This window comes from Saimiri boliviensis, chromosome 11, assembly GCF_048565385.1.
Source record: "Saimiri boliviensis isolate mSaiBol1 chromosome 11, mSaiBol1.pri, whole genome shotgun sequence".
Lineage (NCBI taxonomy): Eukaryota > Metazoa > Chordata > Mammalia > Primates > Cebidae > Saimiri > Saimiri boliviensis.
In genome coordinates, this window is record NC_133459.1 from 64,688,925 (window position 1) to 64,711,219 (window position 22,295).

General features: G+C 38.0%; 1 protein-coding gene across 6 annotated transcripts in view; it reads left to right on the top strand.

The window, feature by feature from the left end:
- The window catches only part of PDE4B (phosphodiesterase 4B), a 578,613-nt gene that overhangs the window by 537,792 nt on the left and 18,526 nt on the right, over window positions 1-22,295 (top strand). The window contains exon 1 of one of the 6 annotated variants that reach the window (XM_010348047.2): window positions 4-22,231. The exons of the other annotated variants lie outside the window; for them this stretch is intronic. Coding sequence (XP_010346349.1) covers window positions 22,184-22,231 — 48 coding nt within the window. The 5' untranslated portion in view covers window positions 4-22,183. Of the gene's footprint in view, window positions 1-3; window positions 22,232-22,295 lie in introns of those variants that run through there. 6 annotated transcript variants of the gene reach the window in all.

Genomic DNA, 22,295 nt, shown 5'->3' on the forward strand with positions numbered 1-22,295 from the left:
AGAGGTAACCTTTTTATTCATTAAAGTGTGATCTTGCAGGGAGCTCTGGCTCCCCTCGTCCCTGTCTGCAGCAGAGTGTACCAGGGGACGCTAGCGACCCTAAGAATATGTTTGTTGCTTTGTCTAGAAGAGTCTGTTCCAAAGTGTCACAATCTACTTGTGTCTTGATGCTACTGCAAAAGTTTAAAATCTTCAGTACGCTTCAATTTCCAGAAACCAAACTTCTCTCTTACTGATGCAATTTGGAATATGATGAAGGTGAGAGGTGTCTGTCTGTAAGGTTCCCAAACCAATATAAAATTGAAAATGCTTTAAAATTTTTTAATAATTACCAGGAAGCTAAAATCTGTGTGAGTCTACAGGGTAAAATGCGTAGCATGTTGCATTGCAATCAGGTGTTACATATGTATTTTTAGACAAGAAAGTAGTTTTAACCTTCATATACCAATGGGAGGGAATGGTTTGTGTTCGAATTTGATAAATACCCTCTAAGAAATAGGACATCCTGGGATTTTCTAATGTTTCTTTTGTGATGCTGGCATTGCCTAAGATAAAAAGGAAACAATATGCTTTGTCTCCAAAACCGGAGGTTTACTTTTTTAAAGTGTGCTGATTTTCATAGAGAAATCATTTGAAATTGTTTCATGCATAGTGCCCCCAAAATGATTTTATTTACAATCCCCAGACAAAGCTTAATGTGGAAGAGCTTTAATTATCTATCATTATATCATTTGTTTAATTATCACCTGGACTTACAGTGCTAATTTATGTAGTGAGAGTTGTTGCTTTTTTTTTTTTTTTTTTGTATTTTTACCTTGGAGAATATTATATGAAATACATATCATTATAAAGTTATACAAAGTTATATATGTGTATACACAGATATGCAGACACACACACACACACACACACACACACACACACACACACACTTTGTTAGAAAGCCCTACACCATACCCTCATAAGTACACACTTTCAGAGTCCCAATCATTCTGGCCTGAGGTATCATCTTATTGTCTGTGTTTTTGGGGCTGGAAAAAGATTTTTCTCCACACCTGCCAGCATGCCCTGAGGTGCTCCAGCGAGTGTGTGTCCCTTCCCCAGCTTTCCTGGGGTAAAAGTACCACCTTTGAATCACGGCCTGCTGGCTGCCACTCAGAGGATCTGCGCAGAGGAAGCAGTGTGTCCTCAGGAGATCCTGAAGGAGGGGAGGGGGGACTCTTCCTACTTGGAACTCTTTGTTTATTGGTTAATGAAAGGGTGAAAATAAGTCCCTTTCTAAAATTTTAGTTTAGAGTTGAAGTTGGAAGGGAAAAAAGGGAAAATAACACATTTGAGGATTAACTATTTATTGACTTTTCTCTGAAGGTCTCCATTGAAGGTTAAACTCAGGGATTTTCCAAGCTAGGGTAAAAACTCAACCAACTGCTTCCCCATGAGGAGGGCTTTGCTGTGTAACTTCTCCAAATCACGCTAGGACTTCATGTGGAAGGACTTTCATAAGGCTTCAGCCTACTTTGGAGGGTTAGCAGACACTCTGTTTCCTGCATTTTGTGATGATTGACAGCCAGGCAAGATGTAGATCCAACATTTATGGGGCAGTTTTTCAACAGTTTTCACCGGAGAGAACGTGGCAAACTTAGATAGTCGCCAAAATAAACTAACTAGAGTCACCAATATAAAGCAGGCAATTAACTCCAAGAAGAAGGAAAGAATACTCCCTGAGAAACTACAAATTGCCATTCATTTTCATGTTGAGTGTTGATATGCTGTAGTATTCTAATCCCATTCATGCCTACAGTGCTGAAATTAGACATTGGCTGTCTCGCAAATTTATTAAAAATAATCTCATATTCAGCATAGTAGTAAGGTTCTGAGACCAGGCACTCTGTAGACACGGGTGAGGATTGCAATCCCTCAGGCTTCCGCTCCTTCTTTATGGTGCTGTGTGCAGGAAGCAATGAAAGTTGAATAGAGCTAACCCTAACAAAAGGGCTAACCCTCACAAAAGGGCTAACCCTCAATGCTGACACCGTTAGCTTAAGTAAAAGGCAAGCAGCGTCAGTCATTTTCTAGATCTATAGAGGAAAGGGTGTTAGGCAAAGCAATTATTTAGTGCATGAATGATGCCCAACTGACAGCTAAGATCATTTTTTAAAAAGATCTCTTTTTACTTTACTACCTTTGAAAAAATTGAGTGATTGTTCAGATAATTGTCTCAGGTAAAGCTTAAGCAAAGCAAGCACTGTGGCACATATGATATAATGCAGTGAGGCCAGGGCGTGTTGGTTCACACCTACCATCCCAGCTCTTTGGGAGGTCGAGGCAGGTGGATTGCTTGAGCCCAGGATTTCGAGATAAATCAATGCAAACATTTTTGTGGCCACCAGAAAGAAGTTGATCTATACCAGTTGTTTGGGAACTGAATTATCCATGGCAAGAAAAAAAAAATACCATTCCATATTCAGTTTTAAACGTTGTTGAAATTATCTGAGATTTCCATCCACGCTGACATTTTAAAACTTTATCACGATCATTCCTCCCATTACTGTGTAGTCTTATACGGCTGTATTTTGCTTACCCTCACCAACTAAGGGGCCAGGGTAAGTCTCTGAGTTGCAGATCTGGAAGTGATGTGAAGACATTATAGAGGGAGTGCACTTAGCAGCAGCATGCACTACACTTTTGCAGAAATCTGTGTTCCTAGTTCTGTTCTAGCTAAGTGCCCACTAAGTTTTGTTCACAATATCTGATCTTAAGAATGGTGATAGGTGAAATCGTGTTATACTGAGGAGTATTTGGGAATTACGTAAGTGCCGTCTACATGCAACTGGTGAAGAGTTAACAGTGTTTGGTGGAGGAAAAGCAAGCATCTTTCATCTTTACCTCGTCTAGGTAGGGTGGTGCTTTTTTTGTTTGTTTGTTTTCCTTAATCCCTTAAGTTTTGAAGAAAACTGAGTGACTCAAAGATCCTAAAAGACTTTCTCAAATGTATTTGACAGCCCAGACAGAGAGTTAGTTAAGGAACTGCTTCTGTGACTTACAAAAACATCATCTTTTCTGGCCCAAATTTCTCTAATCCCTTAATGCTGGCCATAGGCCAAATAGAATTCCAGAATTTCAGAGAACAGTGCAGCCAGGTAGGTCAGTCTTGTAAATTATTCTCCTCCAAGAATTACTAGAAGATGGAGTAAGTTAGCAGAAGATTTTACAAGGCAATGGTATTGTTACTTAAGATGAAAGGGATGTCTCGTGAACCTTCTGCCAGCTGCCCGAATTCTATTTGACGTGTTAGAGCTAGCCGTTTCGCTTAACGACAGACTGCCTTCTTAGAATCGTTCGTTAATTTTTGTTTTTCAATTTTCATTGCCTCCTAAATTAGAAGAATTGTCTTACACTTCAGTGAAACGTATCAGAGCATGAGTTCCTCATGGCAAAACAGCCAGATGTTTTGAAAACAGGATGCTCTGGCTCTACATTATAAAAAGAGGAACGGAAAGAGAAACAGTACAGAAAGGAAGAAAGCAAATAGCCTCAGCAGGGTCCCCAGCCCAACAACGGCAGAAACTGTGACCTATCTTCCTGACCTTCACTGTGGCTCAGTTCCTGACCTCGTGTCACCAAAGCCAACCGACGTCATTAGAGGAGGATAGGAGGAATGGCACAGCTGCTGTGAGGGTGACTAGAATTTCCTGTCTCCTTCCTGACAGACGCAGTCAGAAAAGTACAGGGTTGCAACAACAGTGGCTGAGGCAGGACCGACCCAGAACAATCCCAGGGAGGCGTAATTGTAATTGTGACTGACGGGGAGTGGGGAGGTGTTCCTTCCCTCACGGTACTGAGAAACCTAGTCTCTCACCTAGAATTTTCAGGTGACAAACATCAAAGGGGGCATTCTTACCCAGCATGCTAAATGTTTTTCAGAAGATGAACATACCGTGGTATTCAGAAAGGAGCTATGTTCAAGCAACTAGTTACTGTCTTCACTTCCCCGACAAACTCCCTCCACTGCTCTCCATTGGTTTTTGCTCTGGGCTGTTTTATATGCAGTACAAAGGTTGGGTGCTGCTGGGTGAAAATGGGTATTCTGTTGTTGAAAAGAGCTGCCCTGTGTATTCATACTTTTTTTTTTTTTTTTTAGAATGAAACATTAGGACCTAGGACTTCAGTCAATGTTTGCCAAGATAAGAATGGTAGATAGATGGCCCTTTTTCTCTTAAGGCATTGTGAAGTCGACTGCGGATAACCATCTTGGGGAAGTGAGTCCTCCTGGCTATGCAGGCCTATTTTTCCAGTTCTTCAGGTGTGGCTGTGCTAGAGCACTAAACACAGAGCACAAAGACAGCTAATTGCCAGTGCTCTTGGGTGTGCAGGATAAAGTCACACAATTCTACCAGCTGGAGCCAGCTGGGAATTAGGCTGCATGACACTGGATGGTTATCATGGCAGACTGATTGCCCTAATGAGAGGTGAACCATTTTGTATTTAACTGAATAATCAGTAACTATGGAAAATGCCAGGTCCAGCAGAACTGACAGGAAATAGATCTTACTGGCCAATGGATTCATCCTAGAACCCTGTCAGAGAGAAGGAAGACAAGTGCTCAGTCCTTGAAAGGAATATTCATGCCACTTTTGCCTAAAATGTAATGATACGGTTATAGCAGCGCTACCCTTAGCATAAGATGGATCCTTTTCCTGGGCCCTGTGCTTTCATCAGAGGGCCTTAGCCTGGCCTTCCTTCTGCCCTCCGCCCCAGGAAGTGAGGAGGTCCCTAGAGATGGGAGGGCATGGGGAAAGAAGAGGGCCAACCTATATCCAAGGATTTCAAGAATTTTAAATTCAACCTGACCTTCCAGGCTATTATGGAGGGATATCTGTCTAGGGAGGGGTAAAGGAGATAGTTCAATGTATATCTTTGTATATTTAGACTTACGGTTTGTGACCCCACACATGTTAGCGGTGACCTGGATTAGAGATAAGAGTAGAATTAAAATCAGCTCTGTTAGCCAGGTGGGCACTCATACTTTTTTTGGTTCAACTTTTCTCTCTTTATTGCTCGGGTCTGTGTAGAATAAATTAGGGAAGCAGCAAAATAAAGTGAAAATAACCTGGGAATAAGCCATGAGTTTGAGTTCTAGCTCTGCCTTTACGTAGGTATAGTATTAGAGACAATAAACCCATTTGTAATCTTTCCATTTTCTATTCTATAAAACAAAACTGTTGGAAAAAACCCAGCTCTTCTGTTTATTGATTGAATAATATTAGTAAACAACAGAACAACCTTTACAGATGTATGCAGACATTGTGCTAAGTTCTTTACCTCATTCTGTGATCAATATTCACAGTAACTCTTTGAAATAGGTACTAATATTATTCCTGCCTTACAGATGAGTAAAGTGAGGCTGAGAAAGCTGAAATAACTTGCCTAAGGTAAATCATAGAGTCAGGATTCATACCCAGTCCATCTGACTTACCATTAGTGATGCCAATGAGGCATATAAAGATAGAAAAATGTTTAGAGTTATTTAGTAATTCTTCTAAAGGGATTTTGGATTGGTTGGTGGGTGATCTTGTTCTTTCAACTGTGGCAAGCATTGGTGAGATCTGGTTCAAATTTGTATTCCATAGCTACCATACTCACAACCTCTAGCCATTCATTGCCCTAGGCCCAGTCTTCTTGCCTGGGAAGCAGTGTCTACTGACATAGATAAGGGGAAAGAACAATCACAATTATAGAAAATGGTTATAAAGTGCTCATGAAATGCAAATAACAGTGTTAAACTAATCCATTACTTATTTAAGATCAATTTGCTAACTTCAAGATCTGTTTCTTAAAATTATCCGACATGGCTTAAGATAAGATAGTAAAGGTTTGTTTAAAGGACCTTTGACTACCCCCAAATTCCCTTTTTCCCTGCTTCTCAAAATAAAAAAGGAAATGGAGATAAGCTATTCTTTTTTTTTTTTTTTTTTTGAGATGGAGATTTACTCTTGTTACCCAGGCTGGAGTGCAGTGGTGCTATCTCAGCTCACTGCAACCACCGTCTCCTGGGTTCAAGCGATTTTCATGCCTCAGCCTCCCAAGTAGCTAGGATTACAGGTGCCCACCACCACACCCAGCTAATATTTTGTATTTTTCATAGAGACAGGGTTTTACCGTGTTGGCCAGGCTGGTCTTGAACTCCTGACCTCAGGTTATCCACCAGCCTCATCCTCCCAAAGTGCTGAGATTACAGCAGTGAGCCACAATGCCCTGCCTATTTTTAAAAAATTATATTATTCAAATGATTGGGGCAATTTCATTATAAGCCACAACCTTTCCAAGGCATGGAACATGGCCAAAAAATAGAGAATTAATGCTTCAGCAATATGTAGGGAAATTTTTGGAAGTAACATGACTGTTTTCCTTGGGCTTTGTCTTCAAATGAAGATGGAAAAGAAGGTTAAGACATTTATTCTTTGTCATTGTTTCAATTACTCTTCATATGACAAAGTGGAGTTTTATTAGTGAGTATGAGTATTAGTACAATTCATTATTCCAAGTTCTGTTCTTCTCAAAACTTAGCAAATCAGAGTTTGAAAGTTATTTGGTGCTTTGTAATAAGTTTGATTTGTAACCTGTTTTGTTTTATTTAAATTGTTCTTCACTAGTTTTAACAGAACTGTTTCCTTTGTTCAATGGTAATCCAGACCCAATCTTTCTGCCTAACTCACATGAAATCCCCAAGTGAGCAAGTCCCTAAAAAGCAAGCAGAAATGAAGTGAGAGGCCATTACCTTTGATTGTTTTACCTCTGGCTAGCTGATAAGAGAGCATAATAGTCTCAAAATCTGATAAATAAATCATTGTAAGGGGAACCTCTTTCTCCACATTGGGGAAAAAATAATAGCTATGTTTAGAGTGTCAAATATAAATATAGAACACTAGTCTTGAAAGTTAGAATTCAACACATTAACAGAATAAATGTTTGGTCTCCATTTTTTAATACTTATTTCTCATCTTTTAAAAATTTTTTAGTTGTCTTTTTAGCATATATCCCAGTCTAAAAGGCTCCTAAGTTCTATGCCATTGTTATCTATGAAATAAAAACCAAGGGTGGAGCTTACATTGGCAGTATTCTTCCAAAACATTTTTCTTCTGACTGAAAGTGTGCTCAACAAATAGATATAGCTCAGACATCTGGAAGCCAAGACTTCCTAAGCAAGAAGATGCCAGGGCAAACTTGTGCCACAGTCACTAGGTTTCACACTCTTGAAGGCACGGTGCCAGTAGTTAATGTGCTTTCCTGCGCATCCTTTCTCTCTAGCATTTTTCAGGGGCCTACCAGCCCTTCTCTGTCTTGCCCACTTGTACGTGATATTTCCCTCAAGTGGTGCCAAACTGTTTAGTCTCTTGGATATTTCACTGTAATTTCCTTTGTTTTATTTACTTTAAAGTAGCCAAGTGCTTCCACAAAGAAAGGACTGTTAAGTTATTTGGAAATGAAGAAGACAGTAAAAATCCTGTTTCTTTTGTTTCTGTTTTGGAAAGTGCCTGGTATTTTTTTTCCTCTTATGGAGTAGATTTTGAAACTATTAATCATGCCATTCTGTTCATCAGTCACCTTCTTCCTTCTGCTAATTACTTGCAATTTTAAAACATACCACTTTTGAAATCTAGAGCCCCCAAAGATTGAAGTTTAGCAAATTTATTAAAATAAAATGCATCTTCATGGCTCACTTTCATCTTCTAATTTTTTTAGCTACTCAAAATGATCATAATTTGTAAATCAATTGTTAAATACTTTGCATGGCCACCTCTCCTCACTCTGTGCTAACAGCATAATGTATAACATTACACATTTAAGGCATTATAAAAATGAAATTTGAATACAGACACCAGCATGTAAAAATTACTAAGCCAATTTTAAAATTTTAGGTTTAGTACACGAGGCATTGGCATTTGATATCTAAAAAAGATTTTAAATAGTTGTTTTAGAAATAAAATAGTAAAAAGAGAAATTATCATTAAATCAAAATATATTTCCAACTAAATTATATAGGCTTTGCTAAAGCCAATCAGACAGGGTACAGGGAAGTATTAATTTGTCAACTATCTAATGTCTCTCTTCACTATTGATGATGACATTTGATAAATCAAACCAAAAAGATCTAAACATTTTGTTTCCAGTTATAGTTTTACATGGTTACATTAGACAAAGACCTAGAAGAGAGCCTTAAGTATTATTACCTATTTCTATTTGAGGTCATTTTATAGATGAGAAAATGAGGTATGGCTTTTGCCACTAATAAAAAGTGAGGATTGAAGTACCTAACATACTCCAAATAACTTTGTAAAATCTGAGGCACAATATAAATGAAAAGTAATTTAATTATGGCACGACTTCTCCAGAGTCTTAAGGTGAATTAGTGGATTAAGGTATTAAAATGTAGGTCTGATCATAAATCTGGCTAACTGTTCATCTTCCGCAAAAGTCTAGATATGTTTGAGAAAGACATGGGACATTTCCTCTTTTGTTTACATTGACTTTTAGCCTTCTCATTCTTCATTGACGTTTCTTGAGTAAAAGGTATACATAAATGTCTTAATAATTTCAAGTAAAGAAACTAATTTAGTATGCCTGAAAACGTAGTGATTAAAACATAGCAAGAACTAGTTGACGTGAGTTACTTTAAATCTCCCTGGTTTTAATTTCAGAATTTTTAAAAAGCCTTAAATTTTTGAGGTTTTTGATTGGTGTTTGATTCTCACTAATTCCAATGCCAAAGTTTAGGTAGTAAAAATACCCTGTGGTTAGCGTAATTGCCCTTGACTTCTTTCTATTTCTTTCTTTCCTCTCTCTGGAACTGAAGATGATAAACTGGAAAGTTTTACCTCTGGGATTGGTGAGCCTTGGATTCTCTCTGCCACTTTGCAGAGCTGTTAGCATAGAAAGTTGAACTGGAGATAGTGATTTGAGTGATAGACCCTCTCCCTACACCCTAGAATGCTTCAGCCCAATTAACTGGATTATGTACAGCTCTCACAACTCAAATATAATTTCTTGACCCTTGAATCGCATTACCAAGATCCTAGTGGACTTACCTTCAGTGGTGTTCGCAGCTACCTATTGAGAAATAATATAAATGTAATTAATGCCTTGTAAATATTTTAAATCAAGTAAGTCTACTTTACAGCATATAGAGACACATTTTTATGTATTTAGCAAACTTAAAATGAGTCTTAGTGCTTGTAGACCCCAGAGTTAAGCCAATACTGCAAATATTTTGCCATTAAGTTTGGATAAACAATAAACTATTAATATAATAATCTTAAATGTGGGGAAAAATCATGGGAAAATGACTCGGCGAATTGATCATCTTGGGATAATGTTCATAAGGGAAATTATTCCTAGAAGATCCTTGACAGTCTAACGTTAGCTCTTTTTGTCTCCATAATTTCTAATCATTATTTATATTATAAAGTAGAACAAAGTAAAAGAAAATTCCTTAGCATATATTGTAAGAAATGAAAAGAGAATTTCTAATTCTTAAGTGAGTAAGAAAGCTTAGTGTTTTGACTATTGGAATAAGATATAGAAAATGTGAAGTAAAAAGCTAAAATGAGGCTGGGTGCAGTGGCTCACGCCTGTAATCCCAGCACTTTGGGAAGCTAAGGTGGGTGGATCACTTGACATCAGGAGTTTGAGGCCAGCCTGGCCAATATGGTGAAACTCTGTCTCTAATTAAAAAAAAAAAAAAAAATGGCTAGGCGTGGTGGCACGCACTGTAATTCTAGCTACTCAAGAGGCTGAGGCAGGCTTGAAACCTGGAGGCAGGGTGGCAGTGAGCCGAGATCACATCCACTGCACTCCAGCCTGAGCAACAAGAGCAAAACTCTGTCAAAAAAAACAAAAGATAAAATGAGGCCAGGCCAGTGGCTCACATCTATAATTCCAGCACTTTGGGAGGCCTAGGAGGGAGAATCACTTGAGGCCAAGAGTTCGAGGTCAGCCTGGCCAATGCAGAGAAATCCTGACTCTACTAAAAATACAAAAATTAGCCAGGCCCTGTGGTGTGTACCTGCAGTTCCAGCTCCTGGGGTGGCTGAGGCACAAGAATTGCTTAAGCCCCGGAGGCGGAGGTTGTAGTGCGCCGAGATGGCACCACTGCACTTCTGCACTCCAGCCGGGCAATGGGAGAGAAACCCTGTCTCAAAAATAAATAAATAAGAAGCCAAAGAAAAGAAAACATAAGATAAAATGGAGATTTTGTTGAGGGAAAATACATTTAAGGGCTAGGAGAATCATTTGAGTATAAGAAAGGAATGGCACAGATTTTTTTAAGAGAAAAAATTTTAGTAACAATTTTAGTAGCCGATTTAAACAGTGGATTTCCAACTTCCTCTCTACCCTCGATGTCAGAAAACCTATGGACAATGTAGTTTAAAAATATCAGTAAGAGTTTGATCATCACTTGAGAATAAAGAAACACAGGCATTTACCCTCCATCGTCATATTCCTTTCCTAGAAAACTTCCCCTCAGCTCAAGCGTGTCATCAGATCAGACCCTGTGCTATGATTCTGCTCCTAGGACACCAAACACTGGGGCTTTTTTGAAACCCTGCCTTAGCTATCCTAACTTCCATGACATTTTCATAGGCCATCCTCTTACCTATCTTGTCAATTAATACCATAGCTAACATTTTAGTTATCTGAGATTTTATTTATATCTGCTCAGATTGCAAGTTTTGAATGTTTGAGACTCCACTTTCCTTGCAGGATTCGAGTTAAAACATGCCAAGGAGGCATAGATCTTTTTCTGTTTAAAAGCTGTCTGCAATTTTCTTGGTCATTTAAGAAATCTGTTGATGTGGGGACTTTTAATAGACCATCTTGCTTTTAAACAATGCTGGGATGGGTAATGACCTCATTGGTGGGCACAGCACAGTAATAAAGATGGAAACTTTTTTTTAGTATTTTCCAAAAATGTAAAATAATGGAATATTCTTAGACTATCCAATGACAATATGCATTTCCGGTATACTTTTGTGTGATGGTGAGAAGCTAGAGACCTTCTACTGGGTCACTAATGAAATGGACTCCAACTCCCACTCTGGATCTTTCACTCATAATCCACAAGGATTAATTTAACCAACCAGATGCTACCCATTTGACAAGCTGAAAGGACACAGTGCCCTCCCTGCCCGTAGCCCTTGTCTGTTGTGATTGCTACTGCTAGCTCCATTCTCTAAGTGAGTCAGATGATTTAGATACATATATGTTTACTAACACAATGAGTATGTTTTTCTTGGCCGGGCCCCAGTATATTATTTTTTGTTCTTGACAGGGAGAGCTATCACTGGAGTTTTTTCCTGCTGTGTTTTAACACTCAGGAACTGGTTGTGCAAAACTTATTTGCATCTTTTTTGTGTACTGCATGGGAGCGTCCTTGAGAACACCTTATCAAGATTTACTAGTATTATTTTTTAAATATTTAAAAATCAGTATCATTTAATTTCAGTGAATTTGCTTCAATTTATTGGAATTAATTACAAATACTTTTGTACTTATACTTTCTTTTATATAGTTAAAGTATTAAGATAAAATTATTGCCTAAGGCTGTATTATATGTCTGACATAGTAAAATTTGCAAACTGAGAAAGGTCACATATTACTTATTAAGACACTTTAGGGCCCTAAATACAGTGCTAAAATAGAAGAACCTTGTCAAAAATAAACAAGTAGGAGTACACACTCTTTGTTTTAAAAAAGTTAAATACATTGGGTTGAGCTATTTTTTGTAAAGTTAATAAAGAGGAATAGAGATTAGGAAAAATTCAGGAAATTCTGATCACTGCTTTTCAAATTTAACCACACGATCCAGGACTTCATTTCCCAGAAAACTCCATGTCTGCCCGAGGGAACATTCGTTATGAGACAGTGCAGAGATGTCTAAGGCTTATTTCCTCACTTAAAATTTATTTGCTCTCAAAGTTCCCTGTGGTACCAGGATAGAGCATTAAAAGAGTTATTCTCTTTACGTTGTAGCTATTTCTTATTTGCATTTTGTTAGATCCAGCGTAGCATGGTACTGAAACATATTTGAAGTGTCCCTTCCTGCATACACAGCGCTCTCACTTGTGTTCTCATATGACACTCACCCTGAGGAAGATCTCACTGTATCCCCATTTTCAGATGTGAAACTGACGTTCAGGAAAATCGATTTATCCAAGTCCTTTACCTACTAAATACAGGACTTAGAGTCAAATCTTGTTCTCTTTTCTCAAAAGTTGAATAATTTAAAAATAAGAGTTAAAGGAAAATCCACAGTGTAATGTATTATATTCTTGTATAACTTGTTAACAAAACATATTATCATAGAATTTTAAAGCTAGAAATCAACCAAGTCTTGTTTTTCAGACCTCAGTTTAGATGGCATCTCTTTAGAAAGACCTTCTGTAATTACCGTAACTTGGCAGCTTGTTGGTTTTACAATATACTATCACAATTTATGGTTTCTGGTTTTGATCACGGAACTTGGTTTTTACTTACATCTTTCATTAGACTGTAACATTACTGAAGACATAAATTGTGTCTACCATGTTGACTAGCAAAGCTCCAGCAGTTAGAATAGCTTCAGGCACATGGTAGGCATTAGAATAAATACTTTTTGATCAATTGCATGAGGTTCATAAACTTAATCTAATTTGTTCAGGACCAAGTATTTGTTAGTGGCAAATCCATGAGAACCCTGGAATCCTGTTTCCTGTTGTGCTGCAATGGCTACATGCCTGCCATGCCTAATTCCAGCTTCTCAATTGTTAGGATGCATGAGAAACCCTCATCTGGTTCCCAATAACTCCCCAAAGTACCCCCAAAAAAGGGAAAAATTACTCCTACCCTTCTCCTTCATCCAAAGTCAGATAACAAAGAACAAAGTTGTGAGGGACAAATGCTTTCTTCTGTGAGCAGAAGGTTTTGGTTAAGGTTTTGGTTTGTTCCGTTGGCTTTTGGTTCAGTTTTGCACTGTTTGGCTTACCATCCTCTCAAAAAGTTTGCATCCCTGGGCAAGAATCTAAGCCCTTCAGAGACTGGCATTGGCTATTCCACGAGCACGTGTGTCTGTAACTTCACCATTCTCCATATCTGCTGGAGAATAGCAGCCTAATTATCTGCCATTGTTTGATTATGTTTTTTGTTCCTAGCATATTGGTGACACTCCTCTCACCTCAGCCACATATTCAGTTAATTCATATGTGTTACCACATTGGTTTCAACTGTGAAAATCTGAGCCAAAAGACTTGTTGCAGTTATCCTTATGACAGGCAGATTTTGGTCATTTGTGGCTTTTAATCAATAGATAAGAAATTGTAAAGTGTCTTAATTTGAGAAAATTGGCTAAACCAAAGAAGTATGAATGGATAGTTATCAACAGCTGGATTTCTCCAAGTAGACTGTTTTTTTTGTTTTTTTTGTTTTTTTTTTTTGAGATGGAGTTTCGCTCTTGTTACCCAGGCTGGAGTGCAATGGCGCGATCTCGGCTCACCACAACCTCCGCCTCCTGGGTTCAAGCAATTCTCCTGCCTCAGCCTCCTGAGTAGCTGGGATTACAGGCACGCGCCACCATGCCCAGCTAATTTTTAGTATTTTTTTTTTTAGTAGAGACGGGGTTTCACCATGTTGACCAGGATGGTCTCGATCTCTCGACCTCGTGATCCACCCGCCTCGGCCTCCCAAAGTGCTGGGATTACAGGCTTGAGCCACCGCGCCCGGCGACTGTTTTTTAAAGTATGGCTTAAACATAAGGCCATGTTGAGTTATGGTGGTTTTCATTTGACTTGCTCCATCTATCTTTCTGGCAATTCTGGTTTAGACTTCTTAGCCTGGTGAATAATCTAAATGTCAACCAGAGAGTCTGAACTTCTATGAGTAACTCATGTGTCACATAATCTGTGTGACATAGCACTGTGTCACACCTGCAGCAGCATACTATGGGAATTTTTAAATTAATTATATACACCGCTGTCAACAATGAAAAGAAAGGTGTTTAGGTATCAAAGAACCAACTGAAACTTCCACCCAAAAGCAAATCCAAAGTGAGAAAGGTGCCATGAGCTCATTTTAAAATTTTAAATTATTTAAATTATTTTAAAATTTGCAGATAAAACCAACTTCAAGTACAAATTCTGCAGAAGAAGGAGAACATACTAGGTCTCAGACACCTTGTGAGCCACTTTACATTTATTATTCCTAATCTTCCCATTTCAAAGATAGAAAATTCTAGTCTCTAAGAGACTCAATGACTTGCCAATTTTCTCAAACTAAGTTACAGTACGTATATTTTATTTCCAGATTCAGTTGACTCTTCAGATGCTCGTATGTCATGCTATTATGACGTTGGGTTAGCTGTAACTCTGGTAAGGCAAACCTGCAACCGGCACCCCCTCTACTTCATGTTTGCAGTAGAAGCTGCCTTTTTAAGCTTTCATGAACCCAACAAACCTATATATCTTGGGGTGCATTGTCATTCAAAGCATCTCTCCGTCTCTTCTAAATTATGATAGCTAATAATGGAAAACACAAAATATGTAACAAGCATAACTACCTTTTTAAATAGGATAAAATTACAGAAGACATAGCTATGTCTATGATATTTGTCTATTTTATAACTATGTTATGAAACTATTTTTGTCTTTTACAGTTTAAAAATATGTGCAAACCACCAATCTGTAACAGATTTTTCTCAATTTGCTGATGCATACTCTAGCTTAGGGATTAGCGAAATATCGAAACAGATAGTAATATACACGTTTTCAGGGAAGAAAAGGGTGGGTCTATGTAGCCCAAAGTTTTTTTAAATTTATTTGATAGACCCTAGAGTTGATCTTGAAAATTGCCAGGTTAGTAGGCTGTCCCAGCCCTGAGAAACCACTAATCCTGAAGTAGTAATTCCCAAGGCAGGTTTGGAAGCACTCCATTGTCTTTCACCTCAAGGGCTATATGAAAGTCACTAGCTGAAATTCACACAATTACTGTTAAACACAATGTATTCTACATGATTCTTTTAAGGGGTGGAGTAATAATCTCAAAAACAAACTATGGTAGATTTTTGTAGCTACAAAAAATATTAGATAATTTAATAATACAGGATTTAAAACCTGTATTTAAAACCTAAGAGGTATAGACTCAAAATGAAATTCAGTTCTTAAAGAGAATCATGACCAATATGTACGGGTTATGAAAAGAAAGTAGAATATTTGGGTGGTAGTTTCCCTGTTCTGTGTAACTACTTTCAGGTCAGATATGAAGGTCCTAAAACATAGGTCCTATTTTTCACTAGTCAGGAAAGGACACTAGACTGCGTGGTCTGGGGTCTGACCCACGGAAAGTCTTCTGATTGTTGAAAAATACTATACATTGTAGAGCTTCTAGCTGTGAAATGTTTCTAAAGAAACCTTAGCCATCTACTTTGGAATCATGTTAATGTCCTGTGGCCTTAGAACTGGCTCTAGAAGTTTTCAGTTAAATATTAGCCATTATACCTGCACACAAAAAAAGTTGTAGAAAGGCTTAAATGGAGAAACAAAAGAGTAAATGAATAATGTACCTTAATTCCTTGATTTTTAAAATTTTTCTCAGTTACTATGAAAATTTTTCTCATCTGTTAAAAAAGGCTTCTGCTATATTTAATTATCACACCATTATCTCAAGTCTTCAAAGTTCCTTTTTTTTTTTTTTTTTGATCTTTCTCTATTAACAGACAGATTAAAAGGGAAAGGTCAAGTATATGAAATAAAATTGCGAGGCTCCAGGAATAGTTTTAGGTCTTATGTTTCTCATTGGACGAAAAGGCTTCTGTCAAAAAGAAAAGTTCGAAAATTTTAAATTATCTGAAAATATATAGTGCCCCTAAAACCAGCATATATAATGAGTATATGGCCTGGAAATCCCATCTCTTCATAGGCTATTAGGACATGCAGTATCAGGACCATAGTTACAGAAAAAAAAAAAAAAAGATAAAGAAAATTGTTGTTTATCTGAAATTCAAATTTAACTGGGTGCCCTGAATTTTTATTTGCTAAATCTGGTAACCTTATATATGTGGAAACATACATAGAGTTTATAAATATTATATATGTAGTTTACAATGCGTAGTGAATGTATCAGTCTTTAGGTATAGTTACAGTATCTTTTGTCCATTTGATTATTACACCACTACAGCAACTTTCAGAGTTAAGACAATGTTGGATCATGAGAAATTGCTATAAACATTCTTATGAGAATCACTTTGGGTCTAGGAAATGTCAGTTTTTTAGTGTTTCAAAAATGTGTATTATATTGTCTCTTGAGAAGTTTTCAGAAATTCTGAGAAAAAATGGACAGCAGAAAAGGGTTAGATAGATAGGAAGAAATATCTAACAATTTGGAGAGCTGTTCAAGCCCTAATCTCAAGTTGTAGAGTAGATATATTCAAATTTGTTTGATCTTTTGATATTTTTCAATTCTGAATGAAGACACTGATAGTTTTTCTCTGCTTTGCCTTTTAATATGCCACTTAAGCAGATACTTGTCCTTTAACCAGTATGTAGAATTGATTCTACTTTTGCTTCATCCTAATTTTTGATGCGGAATAATAGTAAATGTATTCATGCTTGTTTTTCATTAGATACTTACTTATTGATTACTACATCTCTGGGCAGTTAAGAAAAGAATCACTCAATTCTAATATGTTTAGAAGAGTTTCATTCTGATTTGGCACATGGACTGTGAGAATGACCTCACTGTGTTTGTTCCCTGGCACATCAAAGGTTTGCTGCAGATGTTAGTACAGCAGAACTTGTTTGCTAAGATGACCCATTATGGAACTCTAGCTGATTAAGCAGATGTTAACGGACAATTGCATGTCCATTATTACTTCTTTGACCATATTGCCAACTCAACTCAATTTCACTTGCTTTTCAAATAAGACAAACCTGTCAATAAAGAAACTGGACATCAAGTTTCGAAAGATTGGTAGAGTTTATAGAGAAATGCAAAAAGGAGGGAAGAGATGATACACACATTGTCAAATATTCTGAAATGTTAAGAATTTTGGAAATTGTAAGTTTCATAAGGAGTTTTAGACAAAGGACACTACAGCCCCCATTCTGTTTTTTCTTTTTCATTTTAGACTTAGATTTGCTTGACTTCTTTGGGTCTTCATTTCTTCCCATGTAAAATTTCTGTAAGTCAAAAGGAAGGTTAGAAGTTAGCCATTTTACCATTAAAGAAACTGAGCCCCAAGAAGTTAACTTAGCTTACCCACGATTACACTTGTGGTTAGTGCCAGAGCTAAGACAAGGATAAACTCTGTTGACTTCATTTCTCACTAAACTGTACCACTGCAGTTTCAACTTCTTTCTACCACTACTAGCATTCTGTGCCTTCAGGAGGAATTTTCAGCCTCTTCACTTTCCTGATGCCCAGGAATTCTTTTTAAGTTATATGACTAACAAAGTATAAAATATGAGTCAAGAGTTAGTCCCTAATAAAGTCATTGTGACTTTAATGACTTCGGCAGTTGTTTCATACTGCAAAAACAGGAAAATCCCACACAATAAGGCGCCTGTCTAACAGCTGGGCTCCTGCGTAGAAGGCCACCCACAAGAGTAACTAACTGCTGGGGCTGCCTTCCTCTCTTTGACACCTTTTTATCCCCTGTTCTTACTGTTTTCCCCTATTGACCTCATGAGGTTATCAGTGAGAGGAAGGTACCCACTTTAGCTAGTCTTTGATAGGCTGAAGAATAGTTTTGATCACTTAGGATTCACTCCTAAGTGATTTTCAGTTCACCTTCAATAGGCCTAACTTAGTCTTAGAAGTAGCTCTTTGATGGGCTTTATACTAGCTTCCTTATCACTCTTCTGGATTGTTTTATTCTCAAAAACATAAAATCGCCAAATTTTAGATGTGAGAGGACCCTGCGATCATTCCAGTTCACTCCTCCTTCGTGATTAGTTTAACTAAAAACTCATTATCAAGATAGTACCTATCTTGCCTATGGATCTTTGCATAAAGCTCAAACTAGTTCTCCCATGAGAAATATAGAAAAGTAAGGAAGTGTCCTATCCATTCAGAAGAAACTGACTCAGAAGAAATAATCTCTATATGCAGTGTTGAAACTAAAATAAAATGGAAGCCATCAAACAAAATGTTCCTACCAAGTGTAATTGAATTTCAGCTTTTGTTATGTATTCTCTACTTTTAAAATGACTTTTCACTATTAAAGGAACTTGTTCAAAAAAAATCAGACATTTTATAGAAAAGGTATATTCTAGGCAAATAATATTAAATCACTTATATAGAAAATATATGTACTTCCCTTTTCAAAAAATAGCTGCAATTTCTGGCAGTGTATGTGAGTCTAGTGTTGGGCATCACCTTAAGAAGGCATTGGAGGAATTTTTATTACTAAGACTTCATTCATAAACTTTGCTTGTCTGTGTTGAAAAGGGGCATTGGCCATTTCCTCTGGGGACATTATTTCTAGGTAGGCTCTGACAGGGTTTTCTTGTGAAGGCAGATTCTTAGGAAAAATAGTATCTGTGTACATGAGACGGTAGAGACACATTTATCTTTAAAATAGTGTGTTCCTGTTTATGGATTTCTCTACTGCATTTGATAAAGTAAATAACACCCATTTCCTTTCAATTCAGTAACTCCTTGGGACACAGTTTTACCCAGGAGCTATTTTACCATCAAATCTGAACGAAACGTGTAACTTAATAAATAGAGAGACTCCAAAAGTCTTAGACTACAAAACTCTGAGGAATGATAAATGCTTCTCTTCCTTTGTTCCGGTCTGAAGCATTTTCAGTTTGAGTTGTTTTCCTCAGTCATGTAGAGGGGGTTTTGTTTTCTGAGAAGTCTTGGTTGCTGGTAAGTAATGTGTCCAAACTGTAGGAGGCAGCCACAAAATTTATTATACAGTATAAAAGGTTAGGGTTGAAAGGCTGCAATCCTAAAATCATGCATCATTCTCATTTTACACATGAGAGGTGATGTGACTACACAGGAGAGTGAGAGCTGAGACTGAAAAGTCAAGATCTGTCTACTACTACGTCGTGGCTGCCTCTGGCTCACCAGAAACACTCCTACGTGGGAGTCAGATGCTTAAAGCCCAACTAAGCATAGGTCCTCAACTGTCTCCTCAGGCTTAACCTCAAACAAAACATAATTCGTATCTATTCTATTTCTTAATGCGTCTCATCACACGGTTAAACACTAGTCATACTAACTGGACTCTACGTAAACTAGAATCTAAAAGATACCCTTCCACCCCCCGCGCCCCACTGTCTGCTCCTTGAAGGCCGTGTCTGCCTTTCTTAGTTGTACAGAGCCCAACATAAATGGGCCCTTCATAAGTGCTTTTTGATGAGAGCAATGATTGCTTTCGTCAGTGTGGTTGGGCCCTCCCTTATGGAGAAGGAAAACCAACAGTCGTTGCTAAGCAACATTAAAGGACTAGGTTAGTTTCTGACACCAAGTGACCGCCATCTGCATACTTCGCCATGTTTTGTGTTTTACTGTTGCCTTGAGATGACTTTGCTTTTTGGTAGCATTGCTATGCCCTTAGCAAAGGCTTATAGAAGAACTAGTTTAGACCTCGGAAGAAGGGAGATGATATTCATCTGTTAATGTTTTACATGGGTACACTGATTCCTTTGTTAAACTATATGAGAAAGGTGAGGAGTTTGGTTTATTTTCACCCCACAGCTGTGAACCACCTCTCTGATCTCATATTGGAAGTGGTTGACAATGTATCCCAACAGGGCCCTATGGCAATGGGAGGCTGTAGAAAAAAAAATAAACAGAGAAGGCTTTCCTCCTACAGCGTTTTATGATTCAATTTGTACCTGCTCCTATCTTCTGAGCAGAGATGCTGATAACAGCTAATAAAGAATGGGCCATATTCTCTCCAGACCATTTGCTATTGTGGTTAAACACCATACCCTAAAATACCAATTTCTACTGGAATGAAAACTGATTAAAAGCAGGGGAAGAGTTTTTGTTTGTTCCTTTGTTATTGTTGTTGTTTTCACTGCTATATCATCACTATTTTCCCTGATCATTTTAGGTATTCAATAAATAGTGGGAAAATACATGAAAAAAAAAAAGGGCATTATTGAACTAACCCAACCCTAACTGACTCTAAAACGTTCCTAAGTATTTCGGAGAGACTAAAGGAGACAAAATGAGACGATTGTTTGAACGTTACATTTGACTAAGTCTAGTGCAGAGAAAATTATGGAAGAAATTATCTGTCTCTAAGCTTTTTGCAAGATATTTTTACAATGATCCAAGTAAAGTGTACCTCTCTGCCAAAATTCAGTTTATCGGTCAGAGCATATAAACCTGTCTTCTCCAGCTTCTGAGTCTGCAGCGTGTCTGTCTTTTGAGGATTTAAAATGGGAGGTGATTGTGACTGAGCAGTTGTGTCTTTAAAAATAAATAACTTGGAATTCATGCGATTCACCTGGAGTTCAAAATTGCACAGAGGTTCAATAAGTAAAACATTCTAGCTGAGATGATTGTTTCAGAGATGCCTAGTTACTAACATATTGTATAATGGGAAACACACACACATACGCAAGCAGGGTTACCCAGAAGGAGGGTGTTTGGACATCTTTGAGAACAATGCATGGTGTGGTGAGCCAGCAAGCAGAAATACTGACTTGCATTGGCTTCACTTCCAAAAGCAAGGTCTCCTAGGCACAGGCGATGGCACGACCCGGGGCTTGGATACTTGAAATAAAGCTATTGTTGGATGCGGATGCTCATTTGAAAGGGGAATGCCTCACAGGAAAAAGAGCCAATTGCAAGTTGGGGCTGTTGCCATGGTGCTTTGCTATTCCTTCAACTTGCTATAAATGAAATCCTGGGAGTCCAGGGGTAGGGTAACCATGGGGAGAGATGAGGGAAAGGAGATGAGCCTGGAGGCAGGAATCCCACTGCAGTAAATCCCTAGTGTTTCCTCTTGCCTGTGCTCTAAGGCTGACAAGGAGAAGGGAGGGGCTGGGAAGAAGGGAGAGAGAAAACTGCAGGGAAGGAATGACTTTCTCAGCATGCCCGGGATTGCTGAGATAAAATAAAAATTAATTTAAATCCTCAGATTTCGAATGTGAATTGGAAGATATAACACTAAATATCAAACAAGCATAGTCACTCATAACCCCAAGTAATTCACCATTCTATCGGGAAATGAATGTTCATGTTTCCTAACACACTCTCAATCCTAGATGGAAAGGTGAAAAGAGTTTAATACATTTGTCATATGCAATCTAACATGCATATTAATGAGCTGATGGAAGTCAGAAACTTGCAGGCTGCATAGAAGTACTTTTCAAATTAATTTCATTTCCATTCATTTTACTATGAAAAGAGACTAAGTGCATTGGCATACGTTTGGTGTATGACGAGGAATCCTCCAAAAAGCTAGTTTTCAAAAATTCTTGCATACCAGCAGCCTAGTCTTAAAACAGCGACAGTCCTAACTTTTTTGAAATGTTTGTTTAAATGTTCAGAAGTCGGTTAATCAAATGCATCATCACATTGATCAGTTAGAGCGGCTGGATTTTTGTGCAGAGGCTGCATCTGCAGAATTCTGGTCTGCAGTGGAGAGAGAGGGTTAAGGAACACCTAGTTGAAATGGGGGAGGGTACCGACTTCAGATTTACTTAAATATTCATGGGGCTTCCTCCATTTTAATCTTCTCCTTTTTAAAAGATGGCTGTGTTTCCTAGTCTGGCAATTCCTCAGGAAAGAAGAATTGCTTCTTCCTTGCAGAGTTCAGCTGAGTAGGACTAATGTAGAGTGGAAACTCCTTCGGCCACCAGGACTCTTCATAATTCATAAGTGCTTCAAACCAGCCAGCTGAATACATTTGGACAGGCTCTTGCTCCTTCGTGCAATTCCTGATTTCATTACTCTCTTCTGCCAGGAAATAAGCGGGGAGCATAGGCTTCTTGCAAGAATGGAGTGCGAAGATGGGCTTTGTTTGGCTTAGGAAATGCCATACATTTTGGAGGTTTTGTCTTTTCTAAGTTTTGATTATTTTGTCACTGGATCTGCAGGGCTTTCCTGATCCTTTCAGGATTGCTCTCTCAGAACTGTGAATTCTTTCAAAGGGATTTGTGGATTGTGGCAAAGAGAGCATTCCAAAATGCCTGAGGCAAATTATTTGTTATCTGTATCTTGGGGTTACATCAAGGTGGGTTAATTTAATTGTGTTCTGTGTCTTTGACAAAATGTGAAACATTTACCTCTGTGTGTTT